Source organism: Periplaneta americana, chromosome 7 (genome assembly GCF_040183065.1).
Source record: "Periplaneta americana isolate PAMFEO1 chromosome 7, P.americana_PAMFEO1_priV1, whole genome shotgun sequence".
NCBI classification, from domain to species: domain Eukaryota; kingdom Metazoa; phylum Arthropoda; class Insecta; order Blattodea; family Blattidae; genus Periplaneta; species Periplaneta americana.
In genome coordinates, this window is record NC_091123.1 from 112,008,536 (window position 1) to 112,031,126 (window position 22,591).

The following is a 22,591-nucleotide window of genomic DNA, read 5'->3' on the forward strand; positions in this document are numbered from 1 at the left end:
TTCTATATACGCTTTTAACACTATATATCACTGATTAACTTATCAACTTCTTTACTACTGTGTTAATTGTTTAGGAATTTACCTGGCTGACTAGATTCGAAGTGTTGTTCTTGAGGCTTTGGACAATGAAGAACAACACTTCGAAAGTAATCAGCCAGGCAAATTCCTAAAAATTGACACAGTAAAGAAGTTGATAAGTTAATCAGTGATTTTTTTGTAACTTACACAATGCGTAAGAATCTATCTATTAAAGTGTATTATTTTGTAACATTGCATTTCATATCTCTTAAACTTATTGAAGAGAACTGAAATTTATAAGTTACAAAGTCGCTACTTGTGCGCGTATTGTTCAATGTAAGAAGTATGTTTTTCGTATCACTACTTCTGAGCTTTTCACCACGTCCTCTTTTATAGCTTACATAACAACATTACCGTAAGATTTCGTAGTTTTCTGCTCTTCAGCTACATATTGCCAACTCAATATGTTATACAGCAGTTTGGTTTACTATAGTGGTTATTCAATTAAGCTACTCCAATATCCCTGTGTCCTTAATAAGCATATACTAATAAGTTTACTCTATTGGGTGATTAATAAAATATTCTGATTCCAATCTATCTACTCGAAAACAGACTAATGCTTGAGAACCAACGCAACGTATAGTTAGTATATGTTGAATTTTTTCTATGTCCTTCCCGAAAAGTCTTCACTCTAGATTACCATTAATCAGATTCATAATATGACGTACAACCATTACTAGTACCTATTACAACTACCGTTATTCTAATCACATTCTTGTTAAAAGACAGCACTTGACTTTCGAGATGAGTCTTTAATTGTTTTGGCTGCAGAATACCGTACTAGAGTATCCCAAGAGCTCACTCTGGATAAAGAATGGAATTGTTGAACCAGTAGAATTTTTTTTATTTTAGTAGGTTATTTTACGACGCTTTATCAACATCTCAGGTTATTTAGCATCTGAATGAGATGAAGGTTGAACCAGTAGATGTAACAATGCAATATACAGTCAAATGTCGCTTTAATGAATTTCTAGGGACTCTGTTATTATTTTCGTTATACTGAAAGTTTGTTATAATGGAAAATGTCGTTTTAACAATTTCTAGGGACCCTGTCATCATTTTCGTTATCTATGCTGAAAGTTCGTTATACTGTAATAGTGAGCAATGCTATTTTTTACACAAATGTCATAACTATATGTTTTACTTTGAGAAAAAGTCTGTAATTTTTTCTGAACTGAACATTTTTATTGATGATTTTTTTTTGACCAGCCAAGAATAGCCATAAATCATTAGCAACATTTACAACTTCGGCAAGGGACTTTATTTTTTCACTATTATACAGATTCTTCATCACTTTCACTCACACTACCTTCTTCTTGCATTACACTATTGACAGTGTCCTCGTCTGTAACCTCTTTTTCAATAGTCACTGCACTGTTGATATCAATGAAATCTGGTTTCATGTATGTAGGTATGGTTTTTTCTCTCCAGAGTTCTGGGTTCAACTCTTCAATGTCATCGGCAGGCTCTTCTTTTTCTTCTTCAATCACTGACAAAATTCCGGACTTCCGCCAGCAATTCATTATACCGGTAACCACTGATGGCAAGCTTCTCCATGCTGAAGTGGACATTTCCATGGTTCTAAAATTGATATGTTGGTGTTACCACTTCCTTGTAATGATCATATGTATCATGAAGGGGAAATTTTTATTTTCGTTGTAGTGAAATTTTCGTTATATTAACGTTCGTACAAATGAAATAATTTAACATGGAATCTTATGCAGGTAAGGAAGGGGAATACAATTCTTTTCGTTGTACTGACGAATTCGTTAAACTGGCGTTCGTTAAAACGACTTTTGACTGTATAAAGATGGCAACTACTGCAAGTACTATCTATTATAAGAAGAAAAAGAATCATGTTCATTTATATCATATTAGAAAAAATGCAACTCATTTAATTTTCCAATGATGAAATTGTATTATTACATGTAATGCTTTTAAATATACTAGTTGTATATGTGCTATATCAAATACAATAAAGTTACGTTACACTAAAATACAATTATCCAAAAGGTTATTCAAGCCATATTTCTGAAAATTTCATGTCTAGAAAATACTGTTACATGATGTAATGTGCTGGTATATGTCTATTCTCGCTTAAATAAATTTCGCTAACTAGCCAGTCAATTTTGTGATTGGCTGTTTTGATTGGTAACATTTCAAGATATAGTCGATTACAGTAGATGTTATTAGACTCTAGCAGGGTGTCTACTGATAACGAAAGCACAGTAACCAAAAAGTAACCAATATAAGCAATTGGTAACAAATTTAAAAGAGAGCTACCGGCGTCACTCAGTCAGTTAAGGCACCTGCCTGCCGGTCTGAAGTTGCGCTCGGGCACGGATTCAATTCCTGCTTGGGCTGATTACCTGGTTGGGTTTTTTCCGAGGTTTTCCCCAACTGTAAGGTCAATACCAGGTAATCTATGGCGAATCCTCGGCCTCATCTCGCCAAATACCATCTCATTATCACTAATCTCGACGCTAAATAACCTCGAAGTTGATATAGGGTCGTTAAATAACCAATTTAAAAAAATATTTAAAAGACTCGAATGATCGTGGGTAACGAAATTATGTCTTACTTAGGGCCTAATCTTTATTTAATCTTGGCTAAGATGAAGCTGAAACAGCTGCAATTGTAAAAACAAGTGTTATTTGAAGAAAAAGCTGAGGAGTTGAAGTCCATTAAAATTAAGATCAGCGAGCTTAAGAAATAAGTCTGATCACAGTTCGTAAGATGACTGAAATATGATTAGTGTTCTTTCATCGTGCTTATGAGTAATTATTAAGTTGTGGTAACTAAAAAGAAGCTAATTTTTGTTTTATATTTTCGGTACAGTCTGGAAATGCGAAGAATTCAATTTCTAAAAAGATGGCACCTATAGGCCTATAGCGCAATTCATTACCTCACATGATATGTTAACAAAGGTGCAATTATGATTGAAACGAGATCAGCAGTTTTGCTTCCCTACTGAAATGTCATGCCATGCCAGTTGCAAGTATGACAGCCACTACAGTTCATCTCAGGGATCAGTGGAGCCAAGTAGTGCATGCTGCCGCAAATTTCTGGTAGCCATTAAGTCACTTGGAAGTCAAAAGCTTGAAGAGTGAAGATCACTTTGATTACTGACTAAATTGAAACAAGCCTATTACATTTTGCAAAACCGTTTATTTCTTTTTATTCCCCTTCTTTCCCCCCCTCTCTCTTATCGCTGTACAATCAGTATAGATTTCTAGCCATCAAGGTACTACAGTTTGCTCAACAATGATCTTGCTTGTTTCTTGACCACAAGACTCAAACAATTAGTGCTGTTTAAAGACATCCCATGTTCATTATTTTTTTTTAGCTAAATAGGTGCCGTGAAATAAAATCCCTACACAAAAACCGACACTAGGTCTAAAAAGCTCTATAACTTATTACAAGTTGCCAAAAAAAAATAATAATAAAATTAATAATAATAATAATAATAATAATAATAATAATAATAATAATAATAATAATAATACGAAGAAGAAGAAGAAGAAACTGTTCCTGCCTTATGGCTTGACATGTTAAATGCAGCTCAGTTAGGCCACAAATTATTCTCCCTCTGCAGTAGAGTTTCCCTCTCCATGCAACTCTTTCCCAGCCACGCGTTCATTGGACCAGCCATCCCCCAGCACTACTCGGGCAGAGAACTTGTTTTCGTTTTCTTAGTCCACACACTCCTGAGACGGACTTTAGATCATTGATGTCGACTTTTCACGTGTTACTGATCACTCTTCATATTCTATATCTCTTAAATTAAATCCATCTGCAGTACGTACTAAATATAAAAGTCCAGTGTCATAATAGTATACAAATCATGACAATATGGTGCAATGCAGAGGAAAATAACTACCGGACATGAATGAGGGCAGAAAAACACGTTAGGAATTACTAAAACTACGATAGCTGAAATAATTTATTACCGGTATATATTGAATTAGAGCCTGTTGCAGTAGGTTGGAATAAGTATAAATTTCGTAATTTCTGTCTGTATCATTATATGAATTCAGTGATGATAATGTAACAAGGAGATTTTATCACCATACCTAACAATGATAATGTACTGAAACTGAGATAAATGCTGCTAGTATGACTGTTTACTAACTTTAACTATTAAATCATTAAGTAGTTACTGTTTAACAATTACATAGATGGATTGAAAAAATAAAGAGTCAGAAGGAGAAATAGTATGAGAGACCTGTGTTATGTGGAATGTTCTTCTCTTTTGGACTTGATGTGTGTCCCAGAAACTTACCTGAGATCAGCTAATGGAAGAAAGTCTACATCAATTAATGGTCTAAGACTTGGCAAACTGTAGGCAGTGACGTGCCCATTTGAGATGTAACACACCAGGCAGACACTATCTGTAATACATAGAAAGCACGGTCCCTTTTAATTATAAATATGCAATGTATAATATGAAGGTTTCTAATGAAACAAAAGTAGTAAGTATTGTTAAAAAATAAGAGAACATGTTAAATAATTAAATTATCTACATTTCCTAAGTACAGGGAGCAAATACATAGGTATCAAGTTAAATGTTTTAACATTTTATGGAAAATGTGCCACTATTATGTAGCATAACAATAACTGATTCGCCGCATGCAGAAAGGGCTTCAGTCACAAATTGGGGGGGGGGGGAGGGAAGAGATATCGATGGAAATCATATCTTTGTGAGTGGCTCCATTGGCCTGTGCAGAAAGGTATTCAGTCCAATGCTTGGAAAGATAGAAACTGAAGCGTCAGGCTCAGAGTTCTATGCAGAAAGGAATATGGTGTAGAGAATTTTTTTTTTTTTTTCAAAACTAAGTCTAATTGACTGAACCCTTCCTGCATGGGGCGATTCAATTATTCTAACTTTTATATATGAATATGAATACCAAATGTTGAACGCTTCACAACTAGTTACAGGAAAATTGATGTGTCTAAAATTCAGTGTTGGCTGTTGGAGAGGGGTTTATATTTGTCCAAAGAATTTCGATTTATTATTCAAGTTGCTATATATTATGCGATACAAAGTCACACTTATGTTTTATGATTTAAGTGTGAAGCAGACCATGGTAAACAACAGTTCTACAGGTCGTGTTTTTTTTTTTTTCGTTTACTGTTTGCAGTAACTGAGAGCTGAAGGAGAGATACTGGTACTGTTCTGTGGGGACAATCACAGAACAGCAAGGGATGACCCTGTAGTTCGTGAGAAATTAAATAACATATATGGTGTACACTAGATTGGACGAGGTAGACTTCAAATCAGGGCCTCCATGGTCACCAGACCTCACACCTCTAGATTTTTTTCTATGAGAATATATGTCAAACAGTATGTTTTTCAGACAAAGTCTGCTTCTGTAAATAAACTGAAACAAGGGATCGCAAATGTAATGCAACATATTCCACAAGCAACATTTTTTAAGAGTAACAGAAGAATGTCAGGATCGTGTGAGACACTGCCTTCAAGTAAATGGAACACATTTAAAATATTCACAGTAGAGTACTGTGCAGTTGCACTGAGAACAGTAATTTTTACATTCAAACCTAGGCATGTCTATCTGAGGGTAATTCAATGCAATAATATTGTGTTATACGGTATTTTAATGATAGAATGTGATTACTATGAAATCTGTTGCAAAGAAAATAAGTTGTTATGCCTACTTTTGTCATTTCAAAGTAATATTGTTTTCTCCATTTGGCAAGAGATTTTTGTGTCACACGATATAATCCAAATATTTCCATGCATTGCATGGTGACATCTGCTCGGTAACATGCAAGACTAGGGTGGATTTTTGGCGAGTTCTTTAACTGTGCTATTAAACGTAAAGCAGAGAAGGAAAAAAGATACCCCACCAAATCAATTACTGGGATTGAATCTCAAAGAATCTGCTTATGATGGGGTACGGAGTGTCAATTCAAATAATTGTGATGTCTTTGGAAGAGGGTGTGTATGAGTCCTCTTGAAGGACATGGATTATTAATTCATATATGTATAGTTCCTTTAGGGGTGAATGTGTACCTATGAATGCACGTCACGAGTATGGAGTACCAATTCAATGGATAAGGTAAGTAAGCCCTACTGTTTTCTTTATGCATGATTAATTGTATTTTTAAGATGACAATATTTTTTTTTAACATTTTGAATTTTCAGAACTGTACATCCCAGATAACATAACTTTATATCAAAATCAAATATAAATATGAACAAAGTACATAAATTACGGAATGGTCATTATTAAACTAATTTAAGAAGCGTAACATTTAATTTTGTATGTCACGATCATTACTGGTATATATACATTCTAAAAGAAGACATTCTGAATATCCTGTAGGTTATCCTTTTGTGAAACAAATGACTGACCATTTAAAATTGCTTACCTTTCAAAGAAATTATTTCAGCCTTTACTACAAAATCAGCATCTGCAAGCTGTTGTCTGTAGACACAATTATGGGAAGGTAAGGCCACAACACGTGCTTGTTTCTCAGATGTAAGAACAACAAACTGACGATCACCAAACTGATCTTGCTGACCACTCAATGTTGGTGACATACGGTTGTTGGACGTGGATTTTGTAGGTGTTTCTAAAAACATACAAATGGACATTACTATCTAATGCTTATATATTTTTTCGTACCGGGAAGTATGTGATGTTCACAAAATAATATTACAATTTCAGTTTTCTTTAATTAATGTCAATATTGTTTCATTCCACGATATGGAGGATGTTATGACTAGACCTCGGATTTTTAGGCAATTAAAAACTAACTTTTAGGCACCTAAAATAGGCCCTGAATTTATCAAAATAGACACTAAAAACACAGAGTTACGTACCTAGAAATACAATATCAAGCAGCTAAAAATACTGTTTTATGCAGCTAAAATGTAATAATTTCTATCCACACAAACTACAGTAACTATAAAAATTCAATTAATTAGTGAGTATTAAGCATTAAGGTATACGATGACAAAAACAATAAAAAATATTGCAGTTAGAAACTTTATTTTTGTTAAGTAAAATTATGAATACAAGTATGTAATTTTTAGTGAATTCATCGGCCTCATTGCTCTAAGGCTGCTAATACGTAAGTTCTCATATTACAATTAAATTAATTAATTTACCAATGAATTTAAAATTAACACATTATTCATAATCGACACTGAAATACATAACATTTTTCTCTCATTTTCTGTTGTGAAACTTTGCCTTTCTTAGCAGTGGCGTATACTGGTTTAAGGGTCTGAGCTACAACTGACCCTATTATTACACAAAATATATTTTAAATCCCTATAATAAAATTCCTTACTTATTTACAAGAAAAATTCCAGACGTCTTGATTGGGAAGAAAATACGTTGATGACTTCGTCTTTGAAATTGCAGTTGGGCCACTTGCGAAGTTTCTGTAGAAATGACTTTTCAATGGACATCAGTGCCAAGCTGGATAAACGTTCTTGTGTATAAGTTGATCTACAGTAGGATTTTATTCTCTTCAACGCAGAAAATGTTCTTTCTACCGATGCTGACGTAGCTGGTATTGTCACAATTAATGTTGCCAATTTAAGGACTTCAGGAATGACTTGGTTCAGCTGGTTTTCATATATGGCATATAATATTTCATGGATAAGTTTGTTCGAAAAATCAAAGACTTCTGCTGAATATATTACACTTAATTCATTTTTCAAACGTACTTGATCAAAGTGACTGTTATAGGACTGAAATAATTTGTTTAGTGCCTCATTCGGGAAGTTTTCTCTATAAGCAGAAAATTTTTGAGAATCTAGGAGATGTGTGAACTGAAGCTTTCCATAATCAGAAAATCTGTCAGTAATTTCCATGTGCATACGATCTAGTATGCTGTAGTACAGCTGCCTGTATTTCAATTCATCATCTCCTTGTCTTCGCTTTAATGGTGGTTCCATTGTATTGGCTGAAGAATTTTCATTTTCCATATTACTCCATATGGACGGAAACCCACTACGTCTGAACTCGGATATTGCCTAGTATTTTTTAACTTTGATACCTCTTGCAAGCAGTATGCTATGTCTAGACTTTTTGTCTGAAGAATATTGTAGAGCACATCTGTATGTGCGAACACTCTAGCATAAACTTCAAGAAGAAATATATTCTGAAAATGTGTGAAAAAATACAAATATCCTTGAGCCTGCACAATTACATCATCAACCCAGTTTTCTTCAGAGTCATTACAAATGATATTTTCAAAGAAAGCAGTCAGTTGTTCTCTGTATTCCTTTACTGTATTTACAAGCCGAGATGTAAAATTCCATCTAGTTGGTGCTACTTTTGGGAGTTTCTTGTTCATAAATTCTTTGAGTTTTTCTGATCTTTTAGGAGATGATGAGAAAAATGCTGCTAAACCCGACAGTGATTTGAAAAAAAATGCGGTATTCTGGAATGGATGAAGTAGTTTGTTGCAAAACTAAATTGAGAACATGGCTGTAACAATGAACAAATAGTGCTTGAGGATACTTTTCTTGAACTTTTGTTTTTAAGCCATTAATATTTCCCGCCATAACTGAAGCACCATCGTATGTCTGTGCAATTAACTTATTGTCGACATTGTATTCTGCTATAACACCTTCCACATGCTGAAACAAAGCAGCAGCAGTTTTGCCCGAACTGACGTTTGTGAATCCTATAAACCGTTCTTGAACATTGGCAGTACTGTCGACGTATCTTAAAACAGTGGACAATTGACTCTGATTAGAGCAGTCACTTGTTTCATCAACAACAATGGCCATAAAAGGTGCTTCTTCTATTTCAGATTTTATGTTCTTTATCATAACCCCACTTATAGCAAATCTTAAGTGATTCTGAATTGCAGGAGAAGTACCGCGAAATACTGTTGAACCCACAAGATGATTGGCCAATATATGGTCAAATTCACTTAAGGAACTTAAATATTCAATATAATTTCCTCTATTGTCTGATTCCACATTCTCGTTATGACCCCGAAAAGCAAATTCTTGTTTTCCTAGAAAGCAGACTGCGTTAATAAGACACAGTAAAATCTCCCGATTTCTTTTCACAAGAGCATTGTGTTGGTTGATGTGTAGAGCTTTTTGCATATCTAGCTGTAAATCAATTGTCTTCCCAAAGTTTGCAAAGTTCATGCTACTACAAATATGAGCTTTTGATTTGTCGTGTTTTCGAAGGGAGTTCACATTAGAAAACCTCTCTTTTGACCACACATTGTTTCGCGGCTAAATAACAAACATGGCCAGCAAAATAGTTTAGACAGTTTAGAACTACCACACAACCAATTCCACTTACCATATGATGTTGAAGTGAAATGGCGTGTGTACTCACGCTGTTTTTCTTTTCCGTCCATGGACAAATTTAACTCAGGAGTTGGTCTTTCCATTTTCACAATTTCAACTTTCTCGTTATATTTACGACGGTTAAAAGGCACTTTTAATAAACCTTCTACTACACAGTCATTTTCAACACATACCTCTCCAGCAACTTGCTCTGCCATATTTTTCACAATATCACTTAATTGGGAAATTAAAAACTTAATAATTCACAATTAATATAACTCTTAGACACTCGAACAAATCACAAATTTAAAATACTGCACTGCAAGAACACAATCACATTCATGAGCTGGCGTACTAAGCGTATTGTTGCTTCGCGCCTGCGAAGAAACCGATCACGAGAGCGGCAACTCGCCCGGCCTACGAAGGAAATAGTAGGGAGCGGGGGGGACGGGCAGTTGTGCGAAGGACAGCGTGCGCGGTACGGTCACAGGCTACCCCTCGTAGGAGCGGTTTCTCCAGCGATGCCGCCTTGACAACTTGTTTCTTTTCGAGAGCAGAAAGCGCATATAAATCTAACAGTTACTTTAATTTTAATTACTATGATAAAACTAATAATATAAAATTATTACATTATGTTATATCATAAACTTTTTCTTTTGTAATTTCCTTGGGCTACCGCCGGTAGCCCCGGTAGTCCGCAAAATACGCCCCTGTTTCTTAGATAGAACCATTTTATAAGTGAAAAATATTGTTCCCAAGATACCAAAGCAATGGATGCATATTTAAATCTAGCAGTATTTGCCATGCTGATTTCTTTACGGAGAACTACATCCTCCCATTTCATCACATTCCTACTGTCTGCTCAAGTGTTCAACAAAACCAGACACCTTCCAGGAATTTCTTCATACTATTACAGGATATTTGAACTAAACCCACATCATGACATTCAATTGTCTCTTTCACTGCTACAGGAAAATTGGAAAATATATAGCCTACGTAACAAATAGAAATAGACAATTTCAGGCTCTAAAACCTTAAAAATAGGTCTCAATGGGCGAAATAGGCATTTTTAGGGCGTAAAACCGCTTTCAAACATTCATATTTTATATAAAATGTTAAGATATTTAACTCGTTTTAGTTTATCTCTACAGAAAATTCGAGGTCTAGTTATGACAAAAGGAAATATGCCAGGAAGAAATTTTGTGCAATAAACATTTCATGTAGATATTTTTAAATTATACTTTTTCCGACATTATAAAAACTATAATTTTGGTCATGGACGCACACAGGATTTTCCCCAATGGGATCAAGCCACACTTTTTCCAAAATATGAACTACATACATTCCTGATATTTTAAGGAAGCCACATTACTTTGCAAGAAGAGTAACAGTTAGTGAAATTTAGAGATTGTAACAAAAATAATTTTTTTAAACATTTTGCATTATCTGGAAAGCCTAAAGGTATAGTGTTTTTATGTCAAGAAAGAGATAACATCTAAAATACTTATTCTAAATTTACTGAACATTAAATTTATTAAGATGGCCGAATACATTGTTCATTAGTCAACAAACTATTGTAATACACACTGCGAGCATTTCATCATTATAAACAAATTCACTTCGTTATAAAACACATCTCTCTTTTATAGGAAACCATTATAGTTCTTGATTAATGAAATATAGACTTACAAATGACTTTAATATTAAATAATTATTCATTATAATTTACTAACCTAGGCTACTTCATCACTTAGAAAATAATGACTACAGTTGTCTCTTCTTCAATCCAAAATCTATCTACAAATTTTTTAGAGAATCCAATAGCAAACCGAGGTGTATGTGTATATTCAACATGCAAATAGTAATCAGCCACTCCTCGGTCAAGTCTTTATTTTTCTAGGATAGTGAAAGAATAGCAAACCGAGGTGTATATGTATATTCAACATGCAAATAGTAATCAGCCACTCCTCGGTCAAGTCTTTATTTTTCTAGGATAGTGAAAGAATGCATTCTTTGCAAAAAAAAAAAAAAAAAAAAGTCCAGAGAGGTGCAGATGACTTTCATGAAAACAACCCTTCCTCCCTGCAGGCGCCCGTAACTCTGGTTCATTTTCATTACTAAGAATATTGAATAGAGAATTAGAGAGATATTTTTTCATAATCCTAGTGGAATGTACCAAATGTTTATTTTTGTATACTTGTACCATAATATGGAAATAAAGTGAGAATCCCGTGCCCTAACGACAACACAATACAGACATCCTAGAACAACACAATAATGAGAGAAGTATGCCCATCATCTACGCGAAATTAGAGCCCATAAACAAATTTCCACGCAACGTTAATGCAATGAGTCTTAATTATTGTGCAGGCTACACTATGGCCAAAATAATACTGTATATAGAACACTAAAATAAACCTATTATTACTTTTATTGAGCACTTGTTTTTAAGAAGTGTGGGTTTAATAACGAAAAAACCAGCCAGGTTCATAACTACAGTGAAAATCTTTTAAAACTATCGGTTTGTAAGTGAGCTGCTTACCAGTGCGACCACCTCACAACTGCTGGCATACCCTTAAGGCGCCATAACACTTCACTGAAATGCCTTTACATTTCCCTCTGTAAAGTTCCAAGCTGTCTCGATGTGTAGGCAGATTAGTTGTGAATCACGCTTTATTTGTGGCAGTGCAGTACCAGTAGCGACCGGTGACCAAAATCTCGGTGAGGTCTGGTGTAACTAGTTTAAGTAGGCTACCTTCCATACAAAATGTTTATTAAAATGATACTTTATTATGATTGACATTATTACTAGATACTATATTATTATTATTATTATTATTATTATTATTATCATCATCATCCTCATTATCATTAATGAAAAATAACAACATGTCACTCACCAAATAAGTTGCTTATGCTGTGAGTTTGTTTCAGTAACTGTTTAATTTTTATAAAGCAACGCATATTATGCTCAGCTGAAGAAGCATGTATTGAAATTTCCCTGGAAATATTTTTCAGATCGCTGAAACCATCAGTAGGCATACTGTTTTCTCTCTCTCCCTCCCTCTATCTTTTGTTTTTTTGTTTTACAGCAACAAGCACCATCAACAGAAAAGTTTATTTCGCACCACATTATCAAAGACCCATTTATGTTCCTCACACTTGGATGTATTGAAAGCTCGCATTTTAAGATTATCTTTCTGAAAAATTATCAGTGATGGCATAGGTCTGTACTTAATTCAAAACTTTCCTTCTTTCAAAAAGGATACTCTAACAATGAATTTATTACAATTATCGTAATTATTTCTCGCATGTCTTTCGATTTCTATTTTCCGGAAACACTTAACCACACTGGACCATATGACGATTCAGCACTGTTATTCTCACCCCATCTCACCCTTGAGACCGGCATTGACAAAAGACTGGGTTCTGAATGGGAGAAGTGAAGACTGATGGGTGGGCGAATACCGGCTAAGCCATGAGGCCACAAGAAATGTGCCTCAGTTTCAGATTTCTGAATGCAACCTTTTAAAACCCGTGGAAACATAAGAAATGCAGAAGCCAGACCCATTCAAAACATTTCGGGCATCAGGAACAAATTTTACTGCAAGACAGGTCTCTATGCATCACAAAGTTTTCTACTTCAACTTTATATGCATCATTCAGATAACTAATACAATATGTTATATACGAATAAAAAACACTAAAATTTAGAGTTTAAGGAAGCATAGTAACTGAGGTTCGGCCTCACTTGCTTCAATCAACTGCCACTGTGCAGTAGTGTGTTGTGTTATGCAATGATTAGATATTGACTGCATCATGATATATACATTTTGAACAGGTATATGAAGTGCAAGAAATCGTGGGGTAGAATAAGGCAAAAGGCAAACATTTCGACGTAAATTTCCTGATAGCCCAAAGTAACGTAAAGTAAAGTAAATTGTATGCAACTAATCCTCACCAAAAGAAAACATTCGAACAGAAATTAGGTTCATTATTGGAGAATAATCGACGTGTATAAATGATAGTTTCTTAAGATGTAGATTGTGCATCAAACAAAATGGGCAATGATTTCAGTCCCTTTTGCGAGAAGGTGAGTATCAGTACCGTACCGAATGAATTAAGGGGACACTCAACTATATTTTGGAACTTTTTTTCCTATTTGACCAATCTTTTTCAAATTTGGAGAAAAAATTTAATATACACATGGAAAGTAACATGCAAAATCTCAGCTCATTAGATCCACTACTTTTCAAAATAAAAATATTTCAATTTTTAATCAATCATTAATTTAAATATCACTTTTAATTATTTTTTATTTTTTGGCTTTGTGCGTTTGACTGTGACTTCTCAATGAATAGGGGAAGAATTCTGCGTATTGATTTAGTTCTGTCACGTAAATTAGTGTAGAAATTTAATTTTTCATTTCTATGACACTTTTTCTCCAATTTTTAAGTTGAGTGTCCCCTTAATTAATTTAATAGGTAGTACGCTGTATCATTATGGAGGGGTATGTAGGGGAATAGTCTGCACCGTAGTGTTGTGATCTAAGGCATCCTGCCTAGGACTCGCGTTACGGAATGTGCGCTGGTTCGAGTTCTCATGGGGGAAGAAATTTTCTCATGAAATTTCGGCCAGTGTATGGGACTGCTGCCCACCAGCATTGTGATGCACTTGATACGATACGTAGTGAAATCTGGTTACAAAATCCAGCTATAACGGCTGAGGGGATCATCGTGCTAACCACATGATACCTCTATTCTGGTTGGATGATCGTCTACCTCTGCTTTGACATGTGTACGCGAGGCCAATAGCCGGCTGGTCAGTCATGGTCCTTCATGGGCTGTCGTGCCTCGGATTATTATTATGCAAGGGAATACTAGTGAAGCGTTGTGATGCTGTGAGTTCACAGGACAAGCTGGCAGTTGTGAGGGCCTCATGCTGGTAAAGGGCCAATTTGTAAACTGATAGTTTTAAAAGATACTGTATAATCTATGTATATGTTGATAGACTGTTATAAAAACAATGGAAATATTTAAAATACGCTTCTATATAAGTAAATTGATAGTGAGAGAGTTAACACGGAAGCACACTACAAAACTCGGAGGATCTACTCGGGATTGAATCTCTGCCCTCTTTGGACAGAATGATGTATGGTTGGTGTGACGAAAATTTTGGGAGAAAATGGATGGAATACGTCTAATAGCACAAATAATAAACGAAAATAACAATAATATCTGAATTTTGGCCAACTTCAGAAACATGAGCCAAGATACTGAATTGTCAAGTGGATATGAAACTTCGAAATATCAAACAAATATCAAAATTATAGTGAGGTAGCTGTTAATTAATTATTATTTCAATCTGGGATTTTATTTTCTCAAGAAATTTTATAAACTTGAAATCTGAACATTCTTTTGTGAACATCACATCATATATTGCTGAAATTTGGTGCTCCTGCATTCTCTATCATGCAGCAATGTGAACAAAAACTATTATTCCAAAGCTTTATCCAATAAAAATGTACTATATGCAGCATTAAGCTAATCTACTTATTTCCTTGCATAATATGTATTATAGTATTGCAGAGCAGAAGTTGCAGAAGCTGTGAGCTATCTACAATTCAATTAAAAACTCAATTAAATATACACCGTGTCCCGCTTAGAGGGATCGAGAAATAAGTGCTAATTTAAAGTATAAATAATGGTTTTATAACATAATTTTTTGTACAGCTTGATATAAAAACTCTCCGAGTTTCGGAGAATGGTCAGTGCAACTCAATGTGTGCGCCTCGAGCTACCCTGAAGACATCCAAAAGGTACTCAACCTTCTGCCAAGTGTTCCATAACATTTGTGGAGTGATGAGCGCAGCTGCATTTATAATGCGTTGTTTCAGTTTTTCCAAAGTGTCAACTGTATCACGCTGGTACAGAACATTCGTCATAAAACCCCAGAAAAAGGTCCTGGGGGATGTGATCAACAACGAAAGTTCTGCACATGTCCTGATACAGACTCCCTTTGATTTTCGCCTCGATGAAGGAGAATGGTCCTATGACAGAATGTTCTACTGAATGGCACCAGGCTTGTTTCCATGATAAACATTAGTGCGCATGCGCATGAACATGCAACTGTTTTTAAACCATTGCTGCATAAACTTGGAGAGTTTCTGCATCTTATCAGATGTAAATAAAAAAATATCTTCATCTGACTTTAAATGTTGAGCATTTATTTCTCGATTCCTCTAAGCGAGACACAGTGTATGTAATTATAGTTATAAAATATATTAGAAAAAGCATTTTAAGCCATGTATTATAAATGCTAAGATTATCAGCTATTCAAAACCGTACTTTATGCAATAAACTATGCACTACAATTGAATAGCCCATCTGCAAAACCTGTTAAGTACCATGCTTTACAACAGGTTTTGAGATATTGACGAAAAAGTGATAAAAAAACTGTTATAAATGTTATAGAAAGCAAATTTTTTCACTAAAATTCGCAAGAAAATACCTAAAAATTACTGTATAGGAGCCTGAAATCTCCTGAGTGATGAAAATTAGTTATCTAAATAATTCTTCGTCACATAGCAGGTTTTGCAAATGTATTCTATACTGGTAGCCTACTTAGTTGGTTTTGCAACTCAGCATGCAGCCATTTTGATTTGTTACCAATTTGCAAAGCCTGCTATTTTATGAGTGCTGAGTTATTGAAAATATTGAAGGGGGTCTTAAAAAATAAAAAAAAAAAAAAATGAAAATATGCACAAAAAGCTCTGAATTTGTATATTTTTGTTCCACTTGAAACACATTCATAAATTAGGAACTAAATACATATTTTTTTTTAGTGCTGAACGAGATAAACAACTTTGCTTGGGTGAAGTGTATAGCATTCTCTTCCATGAGCTCGAAATCACTATGGATATCACTATCGCCTTCGTCATTGATGCCATCTTCCATCATGACAACATTATTCTCTTCAGCAAAAACACCTGTAGAACTGCAGTTTTTCATTTTCATTCCAGTTTTCGCCGCAGTGAAGAGACAGAAGTCATTTGACATCATTCAACTTTGCAAGTTTACTTCAACCTCTTTTTCAATATCTTCAATCTCACCAAATTGTTTGAAATTTTTTTCCTTCTTGCAGAGGATTTTAGGTTCACTCATGTCAATATTATAGAATGGGTCACCTTTAACCAATGCTGTCTTGCTGGTTTTACTACATGAGATTGTGATTTTCTTTGCCACCTTGAATTTGAATTGCCATTGCCTTGGCTGCTTTAGGATACTACCAGAGTAAGATTTCCAGTTCTTAACTGAACATCACGATTTTCATCAGATACCGGTAACATTTTTGACTTTTCGTCAATTTCAGCTTCATAGTTTTCATCACCATTCAACATTTTCGTAAACCACAGAAAGTAAACAAAACAATATGAATAGAAAATACAGGCTCAGAAATGCAGATGTAAAAGACTGCGCAAATGTACCAGTATTGTTTGATCCAGCAAATAAAAGGAATAGCTGTTTCTACATGGGAACAGTTGAGCCAACTTATAAAACACAAAAGTAAATGCGTAGGTACCTTAACAAAATAAATTTTTATTCTCGGAGAAAGTATATCGTTCTCATAATGCATTTAAATGGGACAAAAACATAGCCGGGTTTTCACCAGTATGCGCGAGGTATACAGTACCGGTACTCCATTTTATTTCATGGAGTGCAGTTCGGTGGCTCCTTTGAAAACCCACTTACAGATTTATGACTTCCTACACAAATACCTCTGACAATTCCATCCTATCCCCAACATTGCACAATTGCCACAATCCTGGTGACCTTCGAAATGAGACAGTGAGACTGACGGGATTCTTGGAATTCGGAAAAGATGCCGCAACTCTGCCTCCACGTAGATTTGACGGGAGCCTGTCAATTTTTCTGAACGAGGGTTGTGATTGGTTAGTAACAGGAGAAGACAAGATTTCCGTCACAGTAAGGAAGACATTTATTTATGACAACCAATTAGTAGGGGGCAGTGCAAAGTCCTTTCCATGAAACTGCACTCATGAAATAAAAGGAGTATATCTATCTTGGCCAGATTGAATGTAGCAACTTCTGCACATGTACGGAAATGTACTGGTAGCTGGTTTGCAACTGTATGGCTGAAGCACATAGCGGGTTTTGCAACTATACAGAAATTTCTCTTCTAATTTCAGAGAGCTTACAACATGTTTTGCAGTTAAAAATATAGTTAGTTCGATAGTCCATGAAGTAAGGAATCCAGTCATACCAATATCACATATTGAATTTTTAACCATATAGTGGAGTTTTGCCGATCAAAATACCTCTCATTTCTCGTGAAAAACAACAACTGAATAGACTACAGTGGACTATAGTGGACTTTATGTTGTCAGCAAACAGCTGGATACATTAAGAAGATTGATTGATTAGAGGGGTTTTGCAAATAAGCTACTCAATTATAACCAATGCAAAACAGATAGCAATAAAGAAATACCATATTTGCTGATCTCATAAGCATGGGCCTATAGGATGTACCCTCTTTTTTTCTTGGACATTTCTTGGGGAAAGTAGTAGTGCTTTAGCAATAACATGTTTAGCAAGACTTCTGACTTCTGTTGCATTCAAACAATTATAAAATACGATAATTTGGTCAAGGGAGCATACGTTTTTGGTGCAAAGATAATTCGTTTGGCGTGTTTCTTAATTGAAATTACGAAATGGCGTTTCTGTGGTTAACATTTAACATATAATCACACACAGTACTGGTACTTATTATAGATAGCAGACTTTGGCCAGTCAAAATTCTAACTGAAATTTCAGTTTTTGAAATGCAAGATGTAAGTACCCCTTTTTGAGGCAAATGTTTAAGAGAAAAAAAGTGTATTTTATAGATACTTCAGCAAATTAGTGTATTTCTCAATCATATCTGTACAATATTTATGTCTTGTCTGTTTATTAATCCAGTAATAAGATTCGAATATTACAAAAACAGACACTTACTTTTTCATTACCAGTACCAGTATATGTTTTTACGTGTTTCGCAACATAAACAGTTACTTCATCATGCTGAGAAAGATACTTTACCGTTTATAGTTTATTTTCCTAAATTGTTTTCGAAAATGCATATCTAGATGATATAATTTATTATGCACTCAAATAAGAAGATGAACTTACGTTTTCTGGATTAGCCTAAACACAAAAGGCATTCTCAATAATCCCAAAATTATGATAGTTGACTTCATTTATAAACTGTATGGCACAAGAAGATAACTTACATACGGGTACTTACGAGTATAGTAATCTTCCACAAATTACATAAAATAGCTTTATAGGCTATAGAGATCCGTGAAATTTGTGAGATGTGATAACGCTTATTATTTTCGTCTTGTCAATTTTTTGCATAATTTCTTGATACTTTTTCCCAATAAGCTCCCTAAAAGCACTTTTGAATCGCGAAATAACGCGAATTCGTATAACAAAAAAAACTTCAAATTTTTATAGGAACCCCAGCAATACTTGTGTTTTTTTTTATTTGGGAAATCTTAACAATAATGTACTATATTTTTAAGTACAGTACCGGTAATACCTGTATTTTCATAATTTCCGTCTTTTTTTTTTTTCGATGGCATATTTCTTTCTGTCATTTTGTCAAGAAATGAATGCAGCCATGTATTAAAAATTTACATAAATTGTGAAACGTTAAAATATACTTAATACACGCCATGAAAGTGCTTGAGGGGGAGATCAATTTTTACAAAATGGGCTCTATTACATATCTTTTACACAAAACAATACTAAACTATTATATACACTTCGAATTCCCAACTGATTTAATTTACAAGTCAAAGAAATTAAAATCGTTTAAATCAAAGGCACAAACGGTAAAAAATAATACCAACAACAAACAAATTTAGTTTAAAGTCTGATTGACATATTCCAATAATCATGCAAGCCCTTTTAGTGGATTTACCTGCTGTAAAGTTTAGAAAGCATATTGCAATAAGTTAAAAAAAAAATATCGAACTTTGGTGAGTAAAATTATTTCAAATACATTGCTCAAAACATTAGAGGAATACTTGCTTAGTGGTATTTTGATGTAAAGTTGTTTATTGACATTAATAATTTGATCATTTGTTTTTGTTTAGATTATTTAAATAGTGCCATAAATAATGTATTTCTTATTTTTCATATCTTTGCCATTGTTCAATAAAAATACTTCTAGACAGCCTTTCCTGAAGTGGATTTTTAACCCTAGGCAAGTGTGTTAAAAATTGACTATTATACGGTAGCATGCGAAAAGTACGAAGGAGAGTAAAAAAGTACCGGTAACCTTAATAATTGTTTTATTAATTAAATATGTACAATAAGGCTACAAACACTTCATCACTTTTGAACATAGTCCTCACTACGTTCAATGCAAATGTTCCTGTTATATGGTACTATGTTGGAAAGTGATGAAGTGTTTGTAGTCTTATTGTACATATTCAGTTAATAAAACAGTTATTAAGGTTACTTTTTCACTCTACCTCGTACTTTTAAGAATGACTTTCAACTGTTTGAGCTGAATGTCATATTAATTTGTGTACCGGTACAGTACATAATTCAAGAAGAAAACTATAAACAACAATATCATTTGATACATGATAAAGAAACTGAGTTGTTATAAGATGGATAAATCGCGTAAGAAAGTATGTGTCATCTTTGCAAGACCCAATTTATTTTTATTCTATATCTAAATGAGACATGTTATCACTGTTACTCATAAAATATATAATTTTTAAAAATTCATGTAGTATTATCATATTAAACAATTATTAAACAAAAGTTACAGCATCACTAAGGTTCAACTACTGTAATAAAAAAAAAGGTTTAATATAATATTTTTATATATAACTTTCTTTTGTCAACATGCTTTGGTTTGAAGGTATTGACACAAAGGTTTTGTAGTGACAATAGTAACATTTCGAACAGTCATCACAAGAAATAATGAATCATGCTTTACCATGCACATGAATTGAAAGTGGCCACAAATGTTTTAACATGCAATGTAAGTGAAGTTAAGTAAACAGAACAGATGCTTGTCCTTCCAGTTGTGATTAGTGATTAGTGTATTTAAACACGACTAGCTATAATTCTTAATAGGTACTGCTTCCTTCATAAAGATATAAAGCTGAAAGCTTCGAGTCAATATATCTACGGTATGGGATGGCACATATGAGAAAGCCCCAACCCCAAAATGTATCGTCCATTTCTCGCACATATCAAAATTCAACACTGTTAATCATCACACTATCAATGAAGGTAATGAATTTTGTCTTACAGATGTTTCCATCTGAGAAATGTATTTCCCGCACTATACTAAAAAGACAGAGTCAAAGAATATGTTTTGTCGATCATATGTTAGCTTTAAATTATTTATTATGAAGTAAATAGGTGAAAATATTTTCAGGATCTCCCTTAAAATAGTAGCCTAATTGTAGATTGGAAAGTTTATACAGTCATAATTGTAAATATAAAACATTTTGACAATGTTATGCATAATGACTTATGATAGGAAAGAAATTAATGCAATTATATTTACTTTCTATTAGCATTTATTATGCTATATTTCACGACATAAAACTTTTCAGTATAAAAAAGTATAAGTCAAATAACCTTCTGAGCAAGTGAGTACCTACAACATGAGATTAAGCATGATTTTAAGAATTTCCCCGGGACAGTTTGTAAGGTTAAGTGCATAAACAAGAGGAACAGATTACAACAAAATTATGTCAATAAAAAAGAAAGAGAAGATATCACTAGTACATTTCACAAAGAAATTAAATTATATGTGATCCATATATAACATGTATAAAATAAAGTTACCGTGATATTTAATTGATATAAAAATATTTAAATAACCTAAAAATATGAGGAAAAAATGTAGTTTCATCAATAAAATATTCAACAACAGATGACAGAAACCTAATGACCTTTGCGAACATGCAGTATGTTGTACACAGAATGTTAACTAATAGGCCGATATGGGAAACCTTTGGGGAATTGATGGAAGAACTAAAAACAAGCAAGAATGTATTGTCAATTTCGCTTTGTTTTTAATTACAAGTACGTACCGGTACTGGTAGGTCTATTTTTCATTTCATGTGGTTTAGTTCTTATACTGGTATTACTTGGTCATGTTCATTAAATCAATAGGCCTAAAAAATATAAAAGAGGATCTACTGATAATTTCCACCTAGCAAACTGGAATCAAGGGATAGTGGAAGCTTCGAGGTTTGTTATTTGCTACTGAGATTTACGTATTAATATTTGTGGTCAAAATGTATTCTGACCAGGAAATAGCAGAAACGCACCTCATACATAGACTGCTAATTATTGCAATCCGAATGAAGCAAGACATTTGTATGCTGAAAAGTTTCCTAACAGACATTTACCCACCAACAAGACCTTCCAGGGAATACATGAATGTCTTGGAGAAACAGTCTTTTGATAAAAGAGTTTTAGATTATGAAAGACCATTGAGCACCAGAACGCTGGATATAGGAGTCCTTAATCTTACTGAGGTTAATAGCAGCAGCAACACCAAACTCATTGAGGAAACTGAGTGTCCGTGTGTTTTTAAAGCGCTTCAGTAAAGTGCTCCATGACTTTGCTGCAGCAAAAAGAGGGTCGAAAAAAAACGCAATTCGGCCAGCTGACTGCAAAATGGTGGACAATTAATAGTGGCTTCTATTAATGTAGTAATAAATTTAACATTAAAAGAAACGAACATGTTAAACACTGTACTTTAATAATGACATGAAATTATTATTACTAGACGATCTGAATAATAATAAACGTTGCAAAAGACCAAAACACGCATTCCGCCATGATGGATCATGCAGCAAACTCGTAAAGTGGTGTTTGGATTTGCTTCATGATTGCTGCAACGCTCCTGCAGTAAAGGTAAAGCAAATGTAATAAAAGAACAGTCTTGCTGCAGCACTTCACGTTTCGCTTTAAAAAAAAAAAAAACGCAGTGTGAGTCACGTGACAATGTGGGAAATCCTATGAACTCAACTCCTTTATCCATATCATCTTCAGAGTGTGATGCTGACTTTCTACCCAGGCAACGTTTTATATTCGGTTACTACAGATTATTTTCAGGACCAGTGCTTTCTACCTGCCATACTATTCACTGATGAAGCAAAGTTTACCAGAAATGGAG

The 22,591-nt window shown here is 34.1% G+C and overlaps 1 protein-coding gene across 5 annotated transcripts in view; it reads right to left on the reverse strand.

Moving 5' to 3' along the window:
• Nucleotides 1-22,591, reverse strand: part of Tomosyn (syntaxin-binding protein tomosyn) — a 461,514-nt gene that overhangs the window by 43,025 nt on the left and 395,898 nt on the right. For all 5 annotated transcript variants that reach the window (XM_069831184.1, XM_069831185.1, XM_069831182.1 and 2 more), the window contains 2 exons: nt 6,472-6,675; nt 4,361-4,469 (listed from right to left, as the gene is read on the reverse strand). In XM_069831184.1, the coding sequence (XP_069687285.1) occupies nt 4,361-4,469; nt 6,472-6,675 (313 nt within the window). The remainder of the gene's footprint in view (nt 1-4,360; nt 4,470-6,471; nt 6,676-22,591) is intronic.